This window comes from Candoia aspera, chromosome 12 (assembly GCF_035149785.1).
Source record: "Candoia aspera isolate rCanAsp1 chromosome 12, rCanAsp1.hap2, whole genome shotgun sequence".
NCBI classification, from domain to species: Eukaryota; Metazoa; Chordata; class Lepidosauria; order Squamata; family Boidae; genus Candoia; species Candoia aspera.
The window spans coordinates 16,955,889-16,978,213 of NC_086164.1; the positions used below are offsets into that span (position 1 = coordinate 16,955,889).

At 44.0% G+C, this 22,325-nt stretch overlaps 2 protein-coding genes across 2 annotated transcripts in view; one reads left to right on the top strand and one right to left on the bottom strand.

Moving 5' to 3' along the window:
* COL4A5 (collagen type IV alpha 5 chain) overlaps positions 1-22,325 on the top strand; it is a 669,904-nt gene that overhangs the window by 522,140 nt on the left and 125,439 nt on the right. The gene's annotated exons all lie outside the window — the stretch shown is intronic.
* Positions 1-22,325, bottom strand: part of CHRDL1 (chordin like 1) — a 41,337-nt gene that overhangs the window by 6,480 nt on the left and 12,532 nt on the right. Inside the window, exons 3-8 of the mRNA XM_063313414.1 lie at positions 20,415-20,527; positions 18,817-18,910; positions 9,618-9,763; positions 7,769-7,862; positions 6,419-6,483; positions 2,342-2,513 (exon numbers count right to left, since the gene is read on the bottom strand). Coding sequence (XP_063169484.1) covers positions 2,342-2,513; positions 6,419-6,483; positions 7,769-7,862; positions 9,618-9,763; positions 18,817-18,910; positions 20,415-20,527 — 684 coding nt within the window. The remainder of the gene's footprint in view (positions 1-2,341; positions 2,514-6,418; positions 6,484-7,768; positions 7,863-9,617; positions 9,764-18,816; positions 18,911-20,414; positions 20,528-22,325) is intronic.

Consider the following 22,325-nt stretch of genomic DNA (forward strand, 5'->3'; position numbering starts at 1 on the left):
TGCTGGAGTTAAAAAAAAGTATTCTAGATACAGTATATGCTGAATCCTTTCCTTCTGTTGTTACCAACCACCATATTTATAATTCCCAAGTATTCTTTTGGCCCTTCTCTCTCCATGTCCTTTTCTGATATTAATTTATTCATTGTGAATACCCACACAGAAGGTCCCTGTGAGCCCATTATTCCAACATCTTCTCTGATCTTCTCTGGCCAGAAACCTTGGATGCCTAGAAGTGAGTCCAGCACCTTTCCATTCAGTGGCTTCTAAGACACTTAAGCACTTTGGCCATTTGGGGCAGTTAGTTAATAATACGCCAGCTAACATCACAATATTTTTCTTCCCATTTGGGGAGAGGGGGGAAAAAACGAAAAAACATCTTGGATTCAAGTTGCCTTCCTTAGCCCTTGAAAAGTGCAGTTCAATGCACAAGAAATGTGCTATTCATTTGCAGGGTTTTGTTTTTTTAATGAACCAAAGCAAATCAGTTAGAAGGTTTGACGGTGCCTTCGTGTGTGAACTGGGGTTTGAAGACTTTGCAGTGGGTGGAGATTTCTTGCTCCGAGACATGAAGCATTCCACTTGAGACCCATGTTATCCCAATTGTTCAGGTGGATATTCAAGTCTCCATCACCAGTCTAACCTTGCAAGACTAGCTGGCCCTAAATCAAAGTCTTTAAAGATTTTGCAGGCCACATGGAGGGTCCATGGACTATTGACTTTGTGCCAAGTGGCTTTAGTAACTTCAGAATCTCCCAAGTTTTTCTCTTGGTTTCAGCCATCAAAACTTAAGATGCAGTTCATGCAACTATGAGGTCTGGATGTTGGGACAATGGACTCATAGGGACCTTCTGTGTGGGTATTCACAAATACTTGTAGGACTGGACTTCATAACATATGTCCAGGGATCTAATTAAGCTGAAGGGACCTTCTCCCAAGTGACACATATTGTTATATACATGCTGCCACCAATGTGCATGCAAGTTCATAAAATGTAAGGTTGGCTGGAGAATCAAATTATTGTACATAGTTCATATTTTGCTCTTCTTTTCCTATGAAAGCTGAGGGGATGCATGTGGGAGCCTCCTCATTTTATCTCTGCAACATCAACCTTGTGAATGAGGTTGGGCTGAAAAAATGACTAGCTAAGAAGTCCCACGGCTGAGTTGGACATGAACCAACTCATGCCCTTGGCCCCAAGTTCTGCATTTGCTTCGCTCGCTACATTATACCATGTTCAATTTCCAAGAAGAAATAGAAAGGGAGATGGTATATAAGGGATCCCCAACCTTTGTAGACCAAACAGCATATCTGGGATGCTGAGAAGTCATTGGCATGCTCATAAAATGGCTACCAAGGAGGGCATGGCCAGTAAAAAAAAAAAGTGATTTTTTAAAATCCATTCAATCGTGTCCGATTCTCGGAAACTACCTGGACAAGTCCCTGCAGTTTTCTTGGCAAGGTTTTTCAGAAGTGGTTTGCCATTGCCTCCTTCCTAGGGCTGCGAGAGAGTGACTGGCCTAAGGTCACCCAGCTGGCTTCATGACTAAGGTGGGACTAGAACTCACGGTCTCCCGGTTTCTAGCCCGGTGCCTTAACCGCTACACCAGACTGGCTCTCTAAAGCTTATCCATGGACAAATGGAGAAATGGCTCCTTCCCATCTTCTCTAGCAATCCAAGATATTTAAGATAATTATGATTTAAAATGTAATCTTCCCCTCTAAGATGAAGTATGTAAAAGTAAGCACAATTAGAAAAATAACTGTAAGAGTCCTCTTGCTATTTACTGGGTATGTTAAAGAATCAGCAGTGAATTCTCTGCAAAGGTTGTAGAAATCCTGGCCAGTCCTGACCTAGTTTGTTAGAAGTAGACAAGCTAAAGTAATGCCACTAATGTCATGTCTCTTAAAGAGGGCAGAAATCCTGAAAAATTGGCATAGTGCAATTTTCACCACCCAAATGAAATGCTACAGGCTGGGCAATGTCAGAAAAGGGACCTAGGAAGGCACCAGAGCATAGATGTAGCATCTTCTGCAAATCATTGGTGTCTTTGCTTTAAGGAGTTGCAGACATTTGCCATGTCCATGTGCTCTGAAGGCCCTTACAATATTTTAAGTCTGAAATGCTGCTTCTAATGCTCATGTTCTGGCGTTCAGTTTCTATCAGCCTCTGCAGCATGGCTCTTGCTCAAGGCCTAGACAGGTCATCATCCAAAATACCTGGAGGGTCAAAAGTTGTGAGGAACTGGCCTGGCTAGACTCCCCCAATTGGATGGCCCTTGGGGACCCTTTGGCAGACTGTCAAACAAGGAGAAGCACATTGCTGAGAAGGACACCTCTGTACCTCGTCCAAGTTTTTGTCGGTTGTTAACGAAGATCTGTACAATGGTGCCGGATGCTTGTTGCATATCTAGCAGAGATCCTGGGTTACTTCTGCCCCCAGGAGATCGTGGGACAATGCTGGCCAGCCTAGAACTGCTGGATGGGGACTCGAAATGGAAGGGAGGAGAATGCCTCTGGAGAAAAGAGGAAGGAGAGATGCTTGTGAAAATAAAGCATTTAGAAAAGGGTGCTTATAACTGGGATTTTGACGCTGGGCATATACAATAATTTCTCTTTTAGCCCTGCCCAGGAGCTCCAGACACTGTGACATTCCCTGGGATTTTTCAGATTTGCAGGGGGGCAAGAAACTGCAGAAGGTCAGAGCATCCACTAACCTAAGAACCCCTCATCTTCTCAAACAATTGGGACTGATTTCTCCAGTGTTGACATCCCCAAGTCTTAACAATTATGCAGTTCAAAGTTTGCATTTACAGGTAGTCCTCAACTTACAACCATTCGTTTAGTGACCGTTCAAAGTTAGAACGGCACTGAAAAAAGTTTCACGATTGGTCCTCACACTTATGACCATCACAGCATCCCTGCAGTCACATGATCAAAATTCAGGTGCTTGGCAACTGGCATGTATTTACGAGGGTTGCAGTGTCCTGGGGTCACATGATCGCCATTTGCGACCTTCTCCGATGGCTTCCAACAAGCAAAGTCAATGGGGGAAGCTGGATTCGCTTAACAACGTGATTCACTTAACAGCTGTGATGATTCACTTAATGACTGCAGCAAAAAAGGTTGTAAAATCAGGCATGACTCACTTAACAACTGCCTTGCTCAGTGATAGTTCTGGTTCCAATTGTGGTCATAAGTCGAGGACTACCTGCAGTTATTTGCATTCAACCAGAATTCTGTTGTTGTGCATTTACTTCCAGAAATTGTTGCCCACTCAGTGAAAACCATGAAAAAAATCATCCATGAAAACCGCTGTAGCTTGCCCATACTTATACTGTAATGACCAAGCTGCGTGCCGAGAGCCTTTCTGAATACGGCACTAGTTTTCCAATCAACCCATCTCAGCCATGCATAATACAAGAGACTGGGGAAATCACCACATTGCAGAGAATGATAAAAAATAATGCAAGAATCGACAACACATCAATCCTCAATATCTCATTTGCCCTTTCTCCCGATAAAAATCTACTGGGCTGAAATGTTTATGATTTGGATTACTAAATAGTAATACGTTCCAATAGGAGAGAGTATATTTTAATTTTAATTTTGTTTTTTATTGTAAACCGCCCAGGGTCCCTCTTTGGGAGGGAGATGGGTGGTGATAAAGTTTGATTGATTGATAAATAAATAAGCAAGCAAGCAAGCAAGCAAGCAAGCAAGCAGCTCAGGGTTAAACTGTTAGGTTCTTGGTGTTCTCTGAGCTTGGTTGTTTTCTTGCAGATGTTTCATTGCCAGGCTAGGTATCATCATCAGTGCGAGGGGGAGTGAGGTTTTCTGGCAGTTTATATATAGTAGCTTGCCCTGCCAGTCTTGGCAGGCTGGCTGGGGAATTCTGGGAGTTGAAGGTCCAGACATCTTCAAGTTGCCAAGTGTGGAAAACACTGGTTTATCTGGTGCTGTTTCCCGCTTCTCTGGGCCTTGGTGGCTGTGCTCTAGGCTGTTTGTTAGCTTTTTTTTTTTTTTTTCCAAATTTCTATCCCTGCCCATCTCCCCCAAAAGGGACTCTTTTAGCTTCCTGGGCTTTTGACTGTAACTTTTCAATGCTATGTAAATAGGGTTTATCTCTGGGTGGCTGTTGATGGCTGATTTGTCTGAATGCCAGCTTCCAGGAAGTCCTAGCATCGTAATCCAGTACTCTTGCTAACAAAGCCAGAAGCCAACATGTGCTGATTTTACCCATGGCTACCATAGCTGAAAGGCAATGGAGGACAGACCCATTCATTCATAGATGCTTTTCTCCAATGGTCTGATCATAACATAAGGCTGGCTCTAAGGCAAGGGTAGGCAATGGGTACCCCACGTTCCAGACATTCCCCTTGGTGCCCATTAGGGTTCCTTTCCCTGTCTTTTCACAGAATAATGAAATAGGAAGTTGCCCTCACTGCAATGCAAAGATGTCCCTCTAGCACAGCATTTCTCAACCTTGGCAGCTTGAAGATGGGTGGACGTCAACTCCCAGAATTCCCCAGCCAGCCATAGGGAATTCTGGCTGGGGAATTCTGGGAGTTGACGTCCACCCATCTTCAAGCTGCCAAGGTTGAAAAACACTGCTCTAGCGCGTTTATTTAGAGCATTAAGTTTAAGCCCATCAAAGTCTCCTGGGGAGGGTTCAGAATAAAGTTGGAGACTGGGTTACCTTCTGATAAATGGAAACTTATGAGACTTCTGACCATCCCCATCCCCAGAGTTGTTTTGCAAATAGGCAAGTCTCCCATTTTGTGCGTGCCACCCACTCTCTGCTCTCAAAATTCCGAAAAGGACACTGGCCTAAAAATGATCTGGCTACTTACAAGCTAGTGATCTTAGTTTCCTTGCCTTGAGAGTTAAGAATGGTAAAGGCCATGATTCCAATCAGTTTATGCTTCCTTAAGTCTGGTTTGGATTATGGCCATTATCCTGAGCAAGGGGATCTCTCTCATTCTTTCCCTCCCTCCCTCCCTCCCTCCCTCTCACACACACGTTTGTGTTTCTTAGGCTTTACTCTTAACATTTCAAAACATCCACCCTTTGGTCTAAATTACACTGTTATAACAATCAGTTATGCTGGACTGAAAAGCTGACAGCTCAGTTTCATAATGCAGATATCAGAAACAAGGCAGAGCAGGTTTCATTCCTTGGTATGACCTTTCTGTTGCCTTCTTTTCTCAGAAACAGCTCTGTTTCAAATGTCAGTTGCCCTTGGAGTCTGAAGGGGAGAGCATTCTTTGCCCTCACCACCCAGAAGACAGCGGGCTAATGTTCGATATATCCCCGTTTTATTCTAATAAGGCTCACCACCAAAGTAAGATTGACCTAGCTCCACCATGAAATGGATTGCTTTTCCAACTCTTGTATCTGGAGACCACAAGGAGAAGATGGCCTCTGAATCGTTAACTAGTCCCCACCTTCATTGGCTAATGAGTAGTTGATATTAAGATCTATCAGAAGATCAGAAGAACCCATAAAAAGATCATTTTTCTGCTTTTGTTCCTCAAAAAGGTGAGATGTTGCAGGGCTGCTCCTCAGCCACACAGTCAGAAAGGGTTATTAGGCCCTGCAAAAATAGGATTTGGATTGCCCATTTTGGTATATTCCTGGAAGCTGCATGCTGCTAAATATTTGTTGCTGGCAACATCAGTTGCTTTCTTGTCCTGTTTCACCGTTGACTGGACTTGGTAAATTTGGCCCAGCAGGGGTTTTTCTTATATTTCCCAATTCCTGCTCACCCCAAAATACTCAATCTTTACTTGGTTCAAGGATTCCAGAAAGGGATGGAGACTTTTCTAGGATCGGAAAACTGGCCTGCTCCAACGTCAATAATAAGCCAAATCTTACATGGCCTTCCCCTCTCTTTTTTGTCTTAAGCAAAGGTTGTTTCTTTTTCTCCTGAGAATCAAGAGTCCTGAAATGTATTCTAGCTTGTATGTATTACAGTTACTCATAGGCTGTGCTGGGAGAAGCTGAGTGCTAATTGGGTTGGTGAAATGAAGACAGACAGAAAGAGGAATTAAGAGCAGTCCTCCCATAATAAGACTGGTGAAGTGGGAAACATGCAAAAATAGTATCTAATTCATCATGTTGATTCCTCAATTAATAGAGCAGTATTTCTCAACCTCAGCCATTTTAAGATACATGGACTTCAACTCCCAGAATACCCCAGCCAGCATTCTGGGAGTTGAAGTCCACACATCTTAAAATGGCTAAGGTTGAGGAATACTATACTAGAAGATATCTCAATGGCATTTTTCCTGCAACAGAGTCTGGCCAGGTTCTCATGCTGAAAAAAGAGGCAGTTAAAATACTTCCAGATCTCAATTATAATTTTGCCTGGGATGCACCCCCATCTCAATGGAGATACTATTCAGACAACTTCACTTACAACTTCTCGGTTGGCTGGCTGACGAATGAGGTCACTATCCATGTCCATCAGTAACTCTTCATCTCCTGCATAAGAGACAACAGTGTCAAAAATCCCTGGAAGCCATTCGTGACTGACCGCCTGCCAGAGGAGGGGTGGGGAGGAATAAAAATACAGCTGGGTAGCACAGTGAAGTTTGTCTAGCAAGGGATGAGTCTGCTTATTCCCAGAAACCATTTTGCTACGTGCTCACCCAAATGTCTATAACATCCTGATTGAATTGGACTTCTAACAAATCCAATCAATCTTGCCTTTCACTAATACTGAAATGCATAGCTGAATGAACTTCTCATTTAAAATATGCTTGTTTATTTCTCAACATTCTCAAATGCATTACACAGGGCTTGAATTTATGTTATTTTTGCATCACAGATGATGGAGAAGTTACTTAATTTTTTTAGATTTTTTAATCCTGCCTTTATTATTTTTATAAATAACTCAAGGTGGCGAACATAGCTAATACTCCTTCCTCCTATTTTCCCCACAACAACAACCCTGGTCACCCAGCCCAGCTCCCCACAACAACCACCAAATTCACCCAGCCAGCTTTCGTGCCAAAGGTGGGACTAGAGCTCACGGTCTCCCAGTTTCTAGCCTGATGCTTTCATTACTAGACCAAACTGGCTGTCTTGCCTTTGTCCAGGAATTCAAGGTGCCATTCGTAGCCCCTTTTAGTGGGAAATGCAGTTCTTGTTCAAGATTTGTATAGCACCCATTCACTGACTGCTTTTCTTTCTAGGTACTCTATTACTACTGATAGGAAAAATACCACAGATTAATCTTCCCTGAGAACTAGTTTGATGTTATGGATAAAGAAAGTAGGCTAGAAACCAAGAAGCCATGATTTCTAGTCCTGCCTTAGGCACGAAGCCAGCTGGGTGACCTTGGGCCAGTCCCTCTCTCTCAGCCCTAGGAAGGAGGCAGGGGCAAAACTGGTTCCAAAAATGTTGCCAAAGCAAACTGCAGGGACTTGTTTAGGCAGGTACCATCAGTGAAGACTGACCCAAAGGCTCTCTATCTCTATCTCTCTTCTCTATCCACTACTGGCTGCCTTTTGCACCTGAAAGAGAGTTCACGAGTGTCTTGGACCTGTCACAGATTGGAAATTGTGACCAAACTGCTCACCAGGAAAGCACCTTCCAATTTATAACAATTTGTCTTCCAAGTGGGAAAGGCAGTCCTTTCGGTTAAGCCCTTAAGAGTTTGACTACTGCATTCTATCTCTGAGCCTGAATCCTGAATGGAAGGCACAAGATGCAGAGGGGCCCTACTCCATGAGGGTGATCATGATGCTGATGGTGATACTCCTACCTTTGCAAACTTGACAGCAAGAGTCCAGCATGGACACTGGAGAAGAGCAAGTTAATTTGGGACACGTCTTCAAGGCACAATATACATTTCCTTCCTGCAGTAAAGAACAAAACAAAAAACAAACCAGGTTGCTAAGCGATACCTGCAGATATATTGATTCAGATCCTTACAGTAAGGCAGTGTTTCTCAACTTTGGCAGCTGTCAGCACCTGGTCATTCGAGCATTCACACAATCACAGTCAGGAGGCTGGGATTCCTTTAACTGTTTAATGAAGCGTAATGAACGGTACAGAAGGCAAGCTGCGAATAAAGATTTCCCGCTCAAACCTAACTTAAAAACTACATTCCCTTAGTTAGTCCCCTTTCCCATGAAACCATGTCACCCCCCCTCCCATCCAGATGGTATTCCTGGCATATCTCAACCCCATGTCCTTGATGTCCTCCATAGCCATAATGAACCACTTCACACTCCAACTTCACACCCCCTCCCATCTGGCGACACGGAGTCCATTCCTTGGAGGAGGAAATGATGGCAGATGCTCCGATAAGGGGTTTTGTAAAACCTTTGATTGGGGGGATCTGACAGCAGCTCTCAGATGTGTGGACTCCAACTCCCAAAATTCCCCAGCCAATTCTGGAAGTTGGAGTCCACACATCTGAGAGCTGCCAAGGTTGAGAAACATTGCAGTAAGCAATCCAAAGTCCCTCCCTCCTGCTTTCCCTCCCTCCCAGTGTTTTAAATTACTATGCAGCTTAGCATGATCAGCTACATCTGCAAAAAGATCTGAAATTCCTTAGAAGGGAATCTTCCTGACTTCTTAATCGGCAGACACAAAAATGAACCTTGTGGTATCCCTCCAGCAACAGGGCAGAAAATGGCAAAGTGAACCTACTCAAGTGCCCTATTTGTAAGGCTTTCAAACTGCATTTGGGGAACCTCGCAGTTGATCTAAGGTTCCTCAGTGGCAGATTGGCTTCCTTGAATTGGGGTGGGGTGGGGGGCATTCAGTTCTAGAATGCCACAGAAGTCCCACTGTTTCAAAATCAGAGCTAGAACTATTGACAAACACATATTCTTCTCTTGTGTCTTCATGGCCAGTGTACGTGGAAGAGGGAACATCTTCAGGCAGAAGTAGATACAGGTAGTCCTCGACTTATGACCACAATTGGGACCAGAACTTCCATTGCTAAGGTGGCTATTAAGTGAGTCACGCCCGATTTTATGAGTTTTGCTGCAGTTGTTAAGCGAATCACTGCACTTGTTAAGTGAAGCACATGGTTGTTAAGCGAGTCCAGCTTCCCCATTGACTTAGCTTGTCCGAAGCCAGCTGGGGAGGTTGCAAGTGACGATCACGTGACCCCAGGACACTGCAACCATCATAAGTACGTGCCGGCTGCCAAGTGCCCGAATTTCGATCATGTGACTGTGGGGATGCTACAACGATCGTTCAGTGTGAGGACTGGCCGTAAGTCACTTTTTCAGCACCATCATCACTTTGAACAGTCGTTAAATGAATGGTCGTAAGTCAAGGACTACCTGTAGAGCTGTCTGAAGAGTTGATGGCAATTCACTTGATTCACCCCTTTGAACTGAATCTGCAAGTGTGTGAACTGAATCAACTAAATTTTAGCCATCAGGAAGGAACCCCTCCTGGGGGGCTTTCTCAGTAGCAGGGCCACTCTCACTGCTAAGCGGGGAATCCTGCCTGTGATAAACTGTTGTGAGAATCCTCCATCCCTCGGAAGGACAGCTTTAGGGAAAGTTCACTGCAAACCAGATTCTCCTACAAACGGGGTGCAGAACGGCAGAAAGCCATTTGTGCCTGGCAGAGATCGGCGCTCAGCTTACCGAACAGCTGCACTGCTCGCACTGATCGGCTTGTCTACTTTGGAAAAGTCCCTCTGTGACAAACATCTCCCCATGCTGGTAAGTGGTCCCGTTGTACTCACAGGCCTTGCCAACGGTTTTACTGCCTACGGAAGCAACTGGTTCATCTGGAAGAGAGAGCAGCCGACGGGGAGAAAGAATTAACACAACCAAACGCAGTCAAGAGGCTCAACCATGATGGAGAAAAAGGGTCTTCAGCCTTCACAGCAGATGGCTGGGCCACTAGTTTTGCTAGGTAACTTTAGACCATGGTTTAAACGTCCTAGGGGCACCCCTCTCTTAAGGCAGCAAAAGTCCATATAAGGTTCCCAGTCTCTGATAAAAGCACTGATGATGTTACCTAGCTGGGTGATGAAACATCTGCAAGCAACCAGCCAAGCTCAGAGAGCACCAAGGACTCCCCAGGAAGACTTGCGGTCTTATCCCTGATCCAACAAGCCAATTCTGCCACTTCCACCAGCTGCATAACCTTTACCATCCATTCCTCCATGGTAGGTATTTCAGAATTTTTTCCAACTTTGTGCATATAATAATCTCGCTGCAGTTGTCATATACAAACTCAGCCTTCCATAAGACTCTTCTAATTGGCTATCCATAAGTCCCAATTAAAAAAAAGAAGATCTGGTTTTATCTGAATGTTAATCTTTAAAATTCTTTGTATCAATGGACTGTATGCGTCTGCATCCAGCATTCTCCTCCTTGCAAATCCACCATGCATGGTAAAAATGACCCCCCCCCCCATTTTCCACATTTCCAACATTGACTACAGGTACCCTTTTTCACAGTATTCTGTACAAAAACAAGACAGTCAATTCTGATTTTTAAAATGTACATCGAATGTGCATGGTTTCTCATGCCAAATTCTAAATTCACTGAAGAGGGAGTTTGGTGCTACACACTGAATAGCAACTAATCAAATTGATTTAGAAAATAGACAAAATGGCTACAGATTACGGATCTCATTTTGTTTGCACAATACAATAAATCATGAACTAACCAAACAGGCTGAGTCTGCATATCAGGCTACAAAAAATAAAACATGGTTAATACTATCCAAGCTTAGCATCTGGTGTAAATTCATCTGGTTGAATTTGTTATGCGAATATAGCCTATCAATTTAATATATGCCTAGCTGTTCTCCATAATGGTTTTGTATACAAACTGCATAATTCCATAATCTGTTTAACTATGGTTTGCTGAATCACAATGACTGGATTTACTCATCTTTTTATTTTTCCCCATTCAATTGTGCCCAATTCTCAGAGATTGCCTGGATTGGTCCCTGAGGTTTTCTTGGCACGATTTTGGAAGTGGTTTGCCATTGCCTTCTTCCTAGGGCAGAAAGTGAGTGACTGGCCCAAGGTCAGCCAGCTGGCTTCGTGCCTCAGGCAGGACTAGAACTCCCGGTCTCCCGGTTTCTAGCCTGATGCCTTAACCACGACACCAAACTGGCTCTCTATATCATTCATCATACTCAGCCATAAATCATGGTTTCAAGTCACAACAGCTGGGCTCATGAAACATGCAAAATCTAAACAAATCATCCTATGTTATGGCTCAGCTTAGCCAAATGGATTCAAGCTTCTAAAAAATCTGAATGGCAGATCTGGATGGAAACTATGATTAACATTAATGCTAAGCTTTTTTTTTTTTGCAATGCACTTTAGAATTAAAAAAATCAACATTAGTTCTTATTCTGCCTCCATCCACCTTTTGGAGTGGGGCTCCAGCACGCAAGGCCTTGACCTTCATCAAAAGTGGAGCCTGGTTCAGGCAAAGGGAGGCTTTCATCAGTCTTGTTGTTTATTCGTTTAGTCGCTTCCGACTCATCGTGACTTCATGGACCAGCCCACACCAGAGCTTCCTGTCGGTCGTCAACACCCCCAGCTCCCCCAGGGATGAGTCCGTCACCTCTAGAATGTCATCCACCCACCTTGCCCTTGGTTGGCCCCTCTTCCTTTTGCCCTCCACTCTCCCTAGCATCAGCATCTTCTCCAGGGTGTCCTGTCTTCTCATTATGTGGCCAAAGTATTTCAGTTTTGCCTTTAATATCATTCCCTCAAGTGAGCAGTCTGGCTTTATTTCCTGGAGGATGGACTGGTTGGATCTTCTTGCAGTCCAAGGCGCTCTCAGAATTTTCCTCCAACACCACAGTTCAAAAGCATCGATCTTCCTTCTCTCAGCCTTCCTTATGGTCCAGCTCTCGCAGCCATATGTTACTACGGGGAACACCATTGCTTTAACGATGCGGACCTTTGTTGTCAGTGTGATGTCTCTGCTCTTAACTATTTTATCGAGATTTGTCATTGCTCTTCTCCCAAGGATTAAGCGTCTTCTGATTTCCTGACTGCAGTCAGCATCTGCAGTAATCTTTGCACCTAGAAATACAAAGTCTTTCACTGTTTCTACATTTTCTCCCTCTATTTGCCAGTTATCAATCAAGCTGGTTGCCATAAACTTGGTTTTTTGGAGGTTTAGCTGCAAGCCAGCTTTTGCACTTTCTTCTTTCACCTTCATCATAAGGCTCCTCAGTTCCTCTTCGCTTTCAGCCATCAAAGTGGTATCATCTGCATATCTGAGATTGTTAATGTTTCTTCCAGAGATTTTAACTCCAGCCTTGGATTCCTCAAGCCCAACTTGTCGCATGATGTGTTCTGCATACAAGTTGAATAGGTAGGGTGAGAGTATACAGCCCTGCCGTACTCCTTTCCCAATCTTAAACCAGTCCGTTGTTCCGTGGTCTGTTCTTACTGTTGCTACTTGGTCGTTATACAGATTCTTCAGGAGGCAGACAAGATGACTTGGTATCCCCATACCACTAAGAACTTGCCACAATTTGTTATGGTCCACACAGTCAAAGGCTTTAGAATAGTCAATAAAACAGAAATAGATGTTTTTCTGAAACTCCCTGGCTTTTTCCATTATCCAGCGGATATTGGCAATTTGGTCTCTAGTTCCTCTGCCTTTTCTAAACCCAGCTTGTACATCTGGCAATTCTCGCTCCATGAACTGCTGAAGTCTACCTTGCAGGATCTTGAGCATTACCTTACTGGCATGTGAAATGAGTGCCACTGTTCGATAGTTTGAACATTCTTTAGTGTTTCCCTTTTTGGTATGGGGATATAAGTTGATTTTTTCCAGTCTGATGGCCATTCTTGTATTTTCCAGATTTGCTGGCATATAGCATGCATTACCTTGTCAGCCTCATCTCGCAAGATTTTGAACAGTTCAGCTGGGATGCCATCGTCTCCTGCTGCCTTGTTATTAGCAATGCTTCTTAAGGCCCATTCAACCTCACTCTTCAGGATGTCTGGCTCTAGCTCACTGACCACACCGTCAAAGCTATCCCCAATATTGTTATCCTTCCTATACAGGTCTTCTGTATATTCTTGCCACCTTTTCTTGATCTCTTCTTCTTCTGTTAGGCCCTTGCCATCTTTGTTTTTGATCATACCCATTTTTGCCTGGAATTTACCTCTGATGTTTCTAATTTTCTGGAAGAGGTCTCTTGTCCTTCCAATTCTATTGTCTTCTTCCACTTCCACGCATTGCTTGTTTAAAAATAATTCCTTATCTCTTCTGGCTAACCTCTGGAATTTTGCATTTAATTGGGCATATCTCCCCCTATCACTGTTGCCTTTTGCTTTCCTTCTTACTTGGGCTACTTCTAGTGTCTCAGCAGACAGCCATTTTGCCTTCTTGGTTTTCTCTTTCTTTGGGATGTACTTTGTTGCTGCCTCCTGAACAATGTTGCGAACTTCTGTCCAGAGTTCTTCCGGGACCCTATCTACTAAGTCCAGTCCCTTAAATCGATTCTTCACCTCCACTGCATATTCCTTAGGAATATTAGTGAGCTCATATCTAGCTGATCTGTGGGTCTTCCCTAATCTCTTTAGTCTGATCCTAAATTGTGCAAGAAGAAGTTTGTGATCTGAAGTACAGTCAGCTCCAGGTCTTGTTTTTACCGACTGTATAGATGTCCGCCACCTTTGGCTGCAAAGGATGTAGTCAATCTGATTTCGGTGTTGTCCATCTGGTGAAGTCCATGTATAAAGCTGTCTCTTAGGTTGTTGGAAGAGGGTGTTTGTTATGTAGAGTGAGTTGTCTTGGCAAAATTCTATCAGCCTATGTCCTGCTTCGTTTTGTTCTCCCAGGCCATGCTTACCTGTAATTCCAGGTGTCATTTGACTGCCCACCTTAGCATTCCAGTCTCCTGTGATGAAAATAACATCTCTTTTAGGCATGTTGTCCAGTAGGTGCTGCAGATCCTCATAGAACTGATCTACTTCAGCTTCTTCAGCATCTGTGGTTGGGGCGTATATTTGGATCACTGTGATGTTAGATGGCTTGCCCTGAATTTGCATTGAGATCATTCTATCGTTTTTTGGATTGTATCCAAGCACTGCTTTAGCCACTTGACTATTAATTATGAAGGCTACTCCATTTCTTCTGTGGTCCTCTTGTCCACAGTAGTAGATCTGGTGGTCATTTGATGTGAAGTGGCCCATTCCAGTCCATTTCAGTTCACTGACGCCCAGAATGTCTATCTTTAATCTTGACATCTCACCAATAACCACATCCAATTTGCCCTGGCTCATAGATCTTACATTCCAGGTTCCAATGGCGTGTTGATCCTTAGAACATCGGATTCGCCGTTCACCACCAGCACCGTCGGCCGCTAGCCGTCCTTTTGGCTTTGAGCTAGCTGTGTCATCACATCTGGGGCTAGTTGAACTCATCCTCTGTTCCTCCCTAGTAGCATTTTGACCATCTTCCGACCTGGGGGTCTCATCTTCCAATGGTATACCGACATATCTCTGGTTGTACTGATCCATTGAGTTTTCACGGCAAGAATACTGGGGTGGGTTGCCATTACCTTCCCCAGGGATCACATTTAGTCTGACCTGTCACGACCTTCCTGTCTTGGGTGGCCCTTCACGGTTTAGCTCATGGCATCATTGAGGTGCTCAAGCTCCAGCACCACAAGGTAACGATCCTTTGCTGAAGTTCATCAGTCTAGCACCTTTCAAATTGCAGTTCTGACATGCTCAGAAAGTCCCAAATTGTAAAACTTTGTTCTAGGGCCAAGATTGGGTTGGCTTTTGCCCTGAGAGAATTCTATACTTTTTTCAAACCAGGGGTATCCCTACAGCATGGTCAAAGAAGTCAAGACGGTGGCTGCAGTGGTGTGATTGAAGCTCCACTTTTTAAATATGTTTCATGCATTAAAAAAAGCAGGTGGAACTTCGATTGCAGTGTGGTGTCCAAGTTGACTCTTTTAACCCTACCCTGTGGATGCTACTGTTCCACCCACAGCCATTTGCAATGAAAAACTCTTTTGTGGGGACTAACTGCCAAGGGTTTGTTAGCTGGCACCCAAATCGTTTTGGCAGGCGAAGACTTTGTTGGGTTTGCAGGCTGGGCGCAAAGGCAATCTGGTTTTCTGCACCTGCAAAGTTTATGGGTGGCTGAAGCCTTTTTACATTTGCAGTGTCACATCCCAGAAATAAGAAACCCTTCTGAATTATTTTACTACTGAAGAATATAGGCTGATTTTCTCCCTTGCTTCTCTTTTCATTTGTTAAGCAGGGTACCCAACCAAAGCAGCAAGAGGTTTCAGATAATAGGCAGATGAACTCAATGGCCACATCTTGAGACCTCTGCAAATCATTTATTTTGGCATGCTGGCATCTCAAGCCTTTGAATAGCGTTTGATGTATGAGGGGGAAAGGAAATATCAGGACCCTTGTGCTGTACAATGTGCATGAAATCCAACATGTTCTGGCCTTATATGCACATGTAATTCCCTAAAGCCAGAAAACCATATTTTGATATTGAAATATTCTCAAGGTGTTTTAACAGCTGACTCCTCTGCTTCAGATATTGAAAGTTCAGCCTTTTAAGTTCAAAAGGGGCTGGCTTTGTGCATATGAAGTTGTACATTATTAGATAAAAATCCAAACTGTGTAAGTAATCTTACTGCACAAAGAACTCTAGTTTTGGGACAAGTCTTCAATATAGATCAGCCTTTCTCAACCTTTTGACCCTGGAGGAACCCTTGAAATATTTTTCAGGTCTCGGGGAACCCCTGCACCTTCAGGCTCAGATAGAGGCCATAAGTTACAAAATTGTTATATTTGTTTCATGGGAAGGCCTGTATCTATGCATGAACAGTGTTCTTAAACTCAAAATAAAGAATGGAACATACCTGTTTAATGTGAAGCTGCCCGAATTTGAAATAATTGTTTAAATAAATCATGATCTCCCAGGGAACCCCTAGTGCCCTCTCACGGAACCCAAGGGTGCCACGGAACCCTGGTTGAGAAACCCGGATATAGGTGTTAGGGCTAAACAAGTAAGGCCAAGTTTGCTTGGCATACTCTGAAGCACTAACTGGCTCGACACGTTTTCAGTTAACACACTGTGCAAAGCCAATGCATGGGATTAGGCTGTGGTCATTGCCTTGTGTGACTCCTGAAAACAATTTAGCTGAGCAAATCCCGGTCCAGTTAACCAAGACAGCCATTGGTAAGTCTCGTGTAAGGATACTCTGAATTAAATAAAGACATTATTTTAACTAAATCATGCAAGTACTGTATGCTAATGAAACACACTTTGCACGAAAGGCTGTGATAAATGTATGCTCGTTTTAGTGGCTAGTCCTGTGTTAAAAGACAGTTGGGTTCCAGTGGTTAGAAAAGCAGCTTGGGAAGGAAACTGTTGAGTGAAACGAGGGGAAAAAGAGAAAAAGTCCTTATCTTTCCAACATTCTCAATTTTTAAAAAAATTCAAATAAGGGTCAGGCTGGTCAGGCTGTTTATTATTTTAAAAAGGGAGATAGCTGATCACATGATATAATGGTATGTGGGAATGACCTTGGGAGACAGGTGGAAGAGATGCTGCCTAGGGAATGGTCAGATAAGAGAGGATAGAGCCCACAGCTGCGTAACGGAAAGAGAAAGAAACTCAGAAAGGATCTGCCCTAACTGATCAGGCTGTAAAAGAGATGGCAGGAGATTTGTACTTTCAGACTTGCAAGATTCTGTTAATGTAGCCTTACAATAAAGTAGAATTAGCTCATCTGGTCGCGTTTCTTGTCTGGTCTACCTGGGAAGGCTGACACATAATAGCTAATTCAGCCTTCCCCAACCTGATGTCTGTGAGATGTATTGGGAATCTGGGAGCTGTAACCCTTCTACATTTAGAAGTCAGCAGGCTGGGGAAATCTCAACCAGGCTTCATCCAACTCTTCTGTGTTATTATTTTGAAATTCCAGACACTGTCAGCCACAACACCCTTGAAGACAGTCCAAAATCTCTTCAAAAATCTCTTAACCAAGCATCAATATTCTCAGGCCATTTTGTGAGATCTTGGTTACTTCTGACTTTTGACATCCACACCTTTGCAGAGGGGAAGCGGGTCAATACTCGCCTTCCAATTTTAAGTGTTCAAGCCCTCAGAGTTATCTCTGGGTGGGAACAGGGCACAGTTCACTTCTGAATAGGAAAAGGACAGGATTGTTATACAATTGGCTATTTCCTACTTATCCTGAGCTGAATGTTCCTTCTGTTTCTATTATTGCAGCCCCATAACACTGGGAGATGTAGAGATCGGAAATCCTGTAATTAATTTCTCCCTCTCAACCTTAAAACATGCTATTTCTCAACTGCAAAATGTAGAGTCCTCCAGTTTCACTTGATTGGAATTTTCATGCCAAACTTACAAGGGCACCGAGAGGCTCTTTTTAACATCCCGTCTGTTTTATGCTGCAGCCTGCTAGCTTGCCAAAAAAGCCAGAGGTTTTAATAATAGCTGCATGATCCATCATTAAGACATGGAAAACTGACTATTTTTAGAAGTGCTTGGTCTTCAGATTTCTTGGGGGTGTGTGTGTGTCAAAAAGTGACAAAATGTTCTGGGGAGGAGGAAGAGGGCTGGATGCCAGGGGTGGTACAATCAAATGCTGGACTAAATTCAGAAAAAAAAATTAAGCTCAAATAGACACGCAGCTTTGCAGCTTCTTGAATTTCTGCCTGGAATCATACATTGCGCTAGGCCTACAGTATAGTATGTCCCAGTTTTGCCTTAGCATGTGCTGTGAATCCAGCCATTGTGGTTATCTTGATCTCCTAGAGGCCTGAAAAATAGTTCAAGGGGTCCTCCAGGGTCAAAAGGTTGAAAAAGGCTGGCATAAAGGCTGAACTCTACCACAGGAAGAAGAAAAGAGATAATGCAAAAATAGATTTACAACAGGAATATCATGGTTTAAGTTTGGTCTTTAGTTTTCAGATTAGCTTAATTCATACTTTCCAGATTAATTTGCATTTCAGAAAGCAAGGATCTTCAGTGACAAGCTTTGGAGAATGTGCCAAATTACCCCTATAATACACTGGTCAAACACCACACTAAACTTTACCTCTATCCGTATAATATATATTTTGGGGTTAAAAGACATACACAATATGCACATTGTAGAGAAAATGCACAGAAAAGGTTTTAAAGTAAAATGCTTACAGCAATGGGCAGCTGGTGAAACTTCTTTCAAAAGAATGTGAATTTTCATGTTTTTTTAAAATCTCGAATGGCTATGGAAGCATGATGAAACAGGCACACCAAAAAATATAAGCCAAACTGGCATGGACGGGCACCCACGTGCCAAAGGAAGGATATTAATTGCAACATCATTTTTGAAATAATGCATAATGCTTCTGTTAACATTTAAATGAGAAGCCTATGCGTTGGGGTTGCGATACATGCATTTCCGTTCTCAAATTCTATCGAAGAATTCCAGCAGTCATATTCTGAAATATAATTCCCAAGATAAATACTGCAACAGCCAACCAGCTATCAAGAGGCACAGAAAAGTGGAGCATCGCATACCGAAGAGGAGGAGAAAGTAGAAATGAATTGGCTTACATGGAGGGGACACCACCCATCTAACATGCTGTGATCAAACAGTGAAGAACTCAGAAATACTATTGGGAATGAGACCATATTTTCTGGAAGCTCGGCTCATCACAAATGGACTGTATAATGGAGTTTGCTGCATGACAGCACCCTTTTGTTATTTTTAGACATGCTAATGGTCAGTCTGTTCCCCTCTGGCATCTTCAGCAGCAAATATTCCAGTGTGCTTTGTCGCACTAGAAATGCACATTACCTGGGCACCTTGGACAGCATGAATGGGGCTCATACACTGGGGTGGGACAATGCAAGCTCGGACACTTGATTTTGCTGCACAGCACGTTCCCAGTCTGAAGGAAAGAAATGGATGGTCTTAAACACATTGAGCATGCAAAGTGGTTATTTTCTTATGCTTTGATGGGGCTTTAATGCAAAGGATTGACTGATCTCCCCCTGCCAAATGCTGAAACAGCAGATCTGGCTTTCTCTTGGTGCCACCTGGTTCTGGAAGACCCTTTCTCACTTGACACTGACTTTGACGGGCTTTATAGGCTCAGTCATTAAAATTAAGATTGCTAACACTCTGACCTCTGCAGCTACAGTACATCATGCATGTGATGATTTATTACTCTATTTTACTGTTGAAAATTTGAACATATGCCACACTGAATTCCAAAGCGTGGTTAAATAATATCCATCTGAGACAGCATTTCACCAGCACTGTTTATCAACATTCAGAACCAGGTCTTCACTTTCTTTTTTCTAGCAAAACTAGGTCTGGGCTGCAACAGAGGAGAGATGAAGGGGCATCAGTTCCAGTCTGCAGTATTAATTCAACCTGAGTTGAATTGCATCAGATTAACAATTGTCAATTCAAATTGAACTGGGTTGATTCAACTGGGAAAGACATCTCAAACACATCTTACTCAAGTCAACAATTCAGTCCAAACTGTCAGTTCTCATTATACTGAACTGGCATTCTCTGTGACTTTCAATGAATTAAATAGGACAATATCTGGGGATACAGCTGAGAGGAACAGAACTTGGATCAGCACAATTGGGGAGCAGGTGGGATGGCAGGATGAGCAAATTTTACTTGAGACATGATTTCATTCACTCATTTCTAAGCAAGCCTAGGAGAGTGTCTTCTGAGTCAAAAGCAGAATTCAACCCTTCAGCATCTTGTTTCCTGCTTTTCTGAAATTTGCCATATAGAGTGCCCCAGAGTAAATTTGGTTAACATTCATACCAAAAAGTGAGCATATTTTAGGGCAAAATGCATACAAAAAGGCTTACTTTGAAAAAAAAAAGTGTTTCAATGTACTGTAAAGATTTCTTTCAGGGAGAAAAAGGCTTGATGTGGTAAAGGAAAGGAATGGAGCAATGAATGAATGGATGCAAAACTGATACAGATCGGAACAAAACGCTTCCCACAGCTGACCCTTTACAAAAAGCCTGTTGATCTGAACAGCACCCATTTCTTTCCCTTGGGGGTGAAGCAACCCCTAATGCCTGAAATCATGTGATATTTCGCCACCTAACCTTGCACTCTTGGGCAGGAAGGCAGACCTTCCTCCAGATTTTGTGCAAGAATGCTGGAATGGCACAAGAGCTGGCAAGTTCAGGATACTCCTTTGGGTGTAAGTTTTTCTTTATGGGAAGGGGAAGGGGAAGGCTGTGATGCAGGTCAGTAACCTCTCGAACAGCATTCCTCCACCTTGGCAACATTAAGATGCATGGACTTCAACTCCCAGAATTCCGCAGCCAGTGTGCTGGGTGGGGAATTCTGGGAGTTGAAGTCCACACACCTTAAAGTTGACAAGGTTGAGAAGCGCTGCTCTAGAAGAAACTTACCTCTGAGCAAAGACAGCTGAGACAGTGAACAATTCCATAGGGTTCCAGGTAAGGGTGCCACCTTTCTCCTACGCGATACTTCTTATCTTGAAACATGCAGTAGGTTTCTGAATCTGCAAAAAAAAAAAAAAAAGGAAAGGAAGTTGTGAACTGGTGAGCAGCAGCAGTGGGAGAATTTAATTTGTGTAGAAAAGAAGTCCATCATTCTTATAGTCCGTGTAGGTGGGACGCGGTGGCGCTGCGGGTTAAACCGCTGAGCTGCCGATCGGAAGGTCGGCGGTTCGAAACCGCGCGGCGGGGTGAGCTCCCGTTGCTCGTCCCAGCTCCTGCACACCAAGCAGTTCGAAAACATGCAAATGTGAGTAGATTAATTGGTACTGCTTCGGCGGGCAGGTAACGGCGTTCTGTGTAGTCATGCCCGCCACATGACCACGGAGGAAGTGTCTTCGGACAAACGCTGGCTCTTCGGCTTTGAGACGGAGATGAGCACTGCCCCCTAGAGTCGGACACGGCTGGACTTCATGTCAAGGGAAACCTTTACCTTTACCTTTACTAGGTGGGACTGCCACCGTTTTACGCTTAAGGATGCTTGAGTGTACCGTTGCTTGCTTCACAGGACACTCAACTCTGTACCTCCCTACCAGATTGCTTCAAATGGGCACCACTGACCGATTCGTTCGCTCAGTGTTCCTCCACCTTGGCAACTTTGAGATGTGTGGATTTCAACTCCCAGAATTCCCCAGCCAGCACACGGCTCTGCTTCTCAAATGAGGAGATCCATAGCAAGAACGTTGCTGAGATGGACCACGGTCACCTCAGTCAGCTTTCTGTCCTGCTCCAGGGAGGAAGAGGAGCGCAAGGAACAGCTTGGTGGCTCACGTAAAAAGATTGTCTTCCATTTCGGGTGACTGCGCAACGGATGAAGTGTTCATGCCGGCGAGGCAGTGAGCTGAAAATGCCGCTGACAGTCCACGGCCACGCCTCTGCTTTGAGCACAGCCGTCTCCACACCTCAGTCTCGTGAGTCAGCTTAGCAGGGCAGAGAGACTGTCTTGCGTGGACCAAGTCCACCTCCTTCCCTCTGGCGTGGTAGAGCGACTGGATTAAAAGTAGAAGGTTATTCTAATCCTGCTCCTCAGTTTGGTTGCCAAACATCAGGGGATGTGTGAAAAAAGTCAAATGAAAGCTACTCCAACGATAAATAAATATTAGTGCCCTGCTGAAAATACGTCCTGCATTTTTGGTCTTTCAGTTCCCATTCCATTTATTAAAAGGAAATGGTCTTTCCAGAACTACAGTAATAGATTTGCAAACCACGTTCTCTGTTTCTGTTGCCAAGAGTGTTGTGAAGAGTTTTACTCACCTCTTAGCATTTCATTTTCTGAGAGGATGTTTACTCTTTAAAGAGCCAGTGTGGTCTAGCGGTTAAGGTGCTGGGCTAGAAACCGGGAGACTGAGAGTTCTAGTCCCGCCTTAGGCACGAAAGCCGGCTGGGTGACCTTGGGCCAGTCCCTCTCTCTCAGCCCAAGAGCCAATCAGGCGTGGTATGAGAGTTCTAGTCCCGCCTTAGGCACGAAAGCCGGCTGGGTGACCTTGGGCCAGTCCCTCTCTCTCAGCCCAAGAGCCAATCAGATGTGGTATGAGAGTTCTAGTCCCGCCTTAGGCACGAAAGCCAGCTGCGTGACCTTGGGCCAGTCCCTCTCTCTCAGCGCAAGAGCCAATCAGGCGTGGTATGAGAGTTCTAGTCCCACCTTAGGCACGAAAGCCGGCTGGGTGACCTTGGGCCAGTCCCTCTCTCTCAGCCCAAGAGCCAATCAGGCGTGGTATGAGAGTTCTAGTCCCGCCTTAGGCACGAAAGCCGGCTGGGTGACCTTGGGCCAGTCCCTCTCTCTCAGCGCAAGAGCCAATCAGG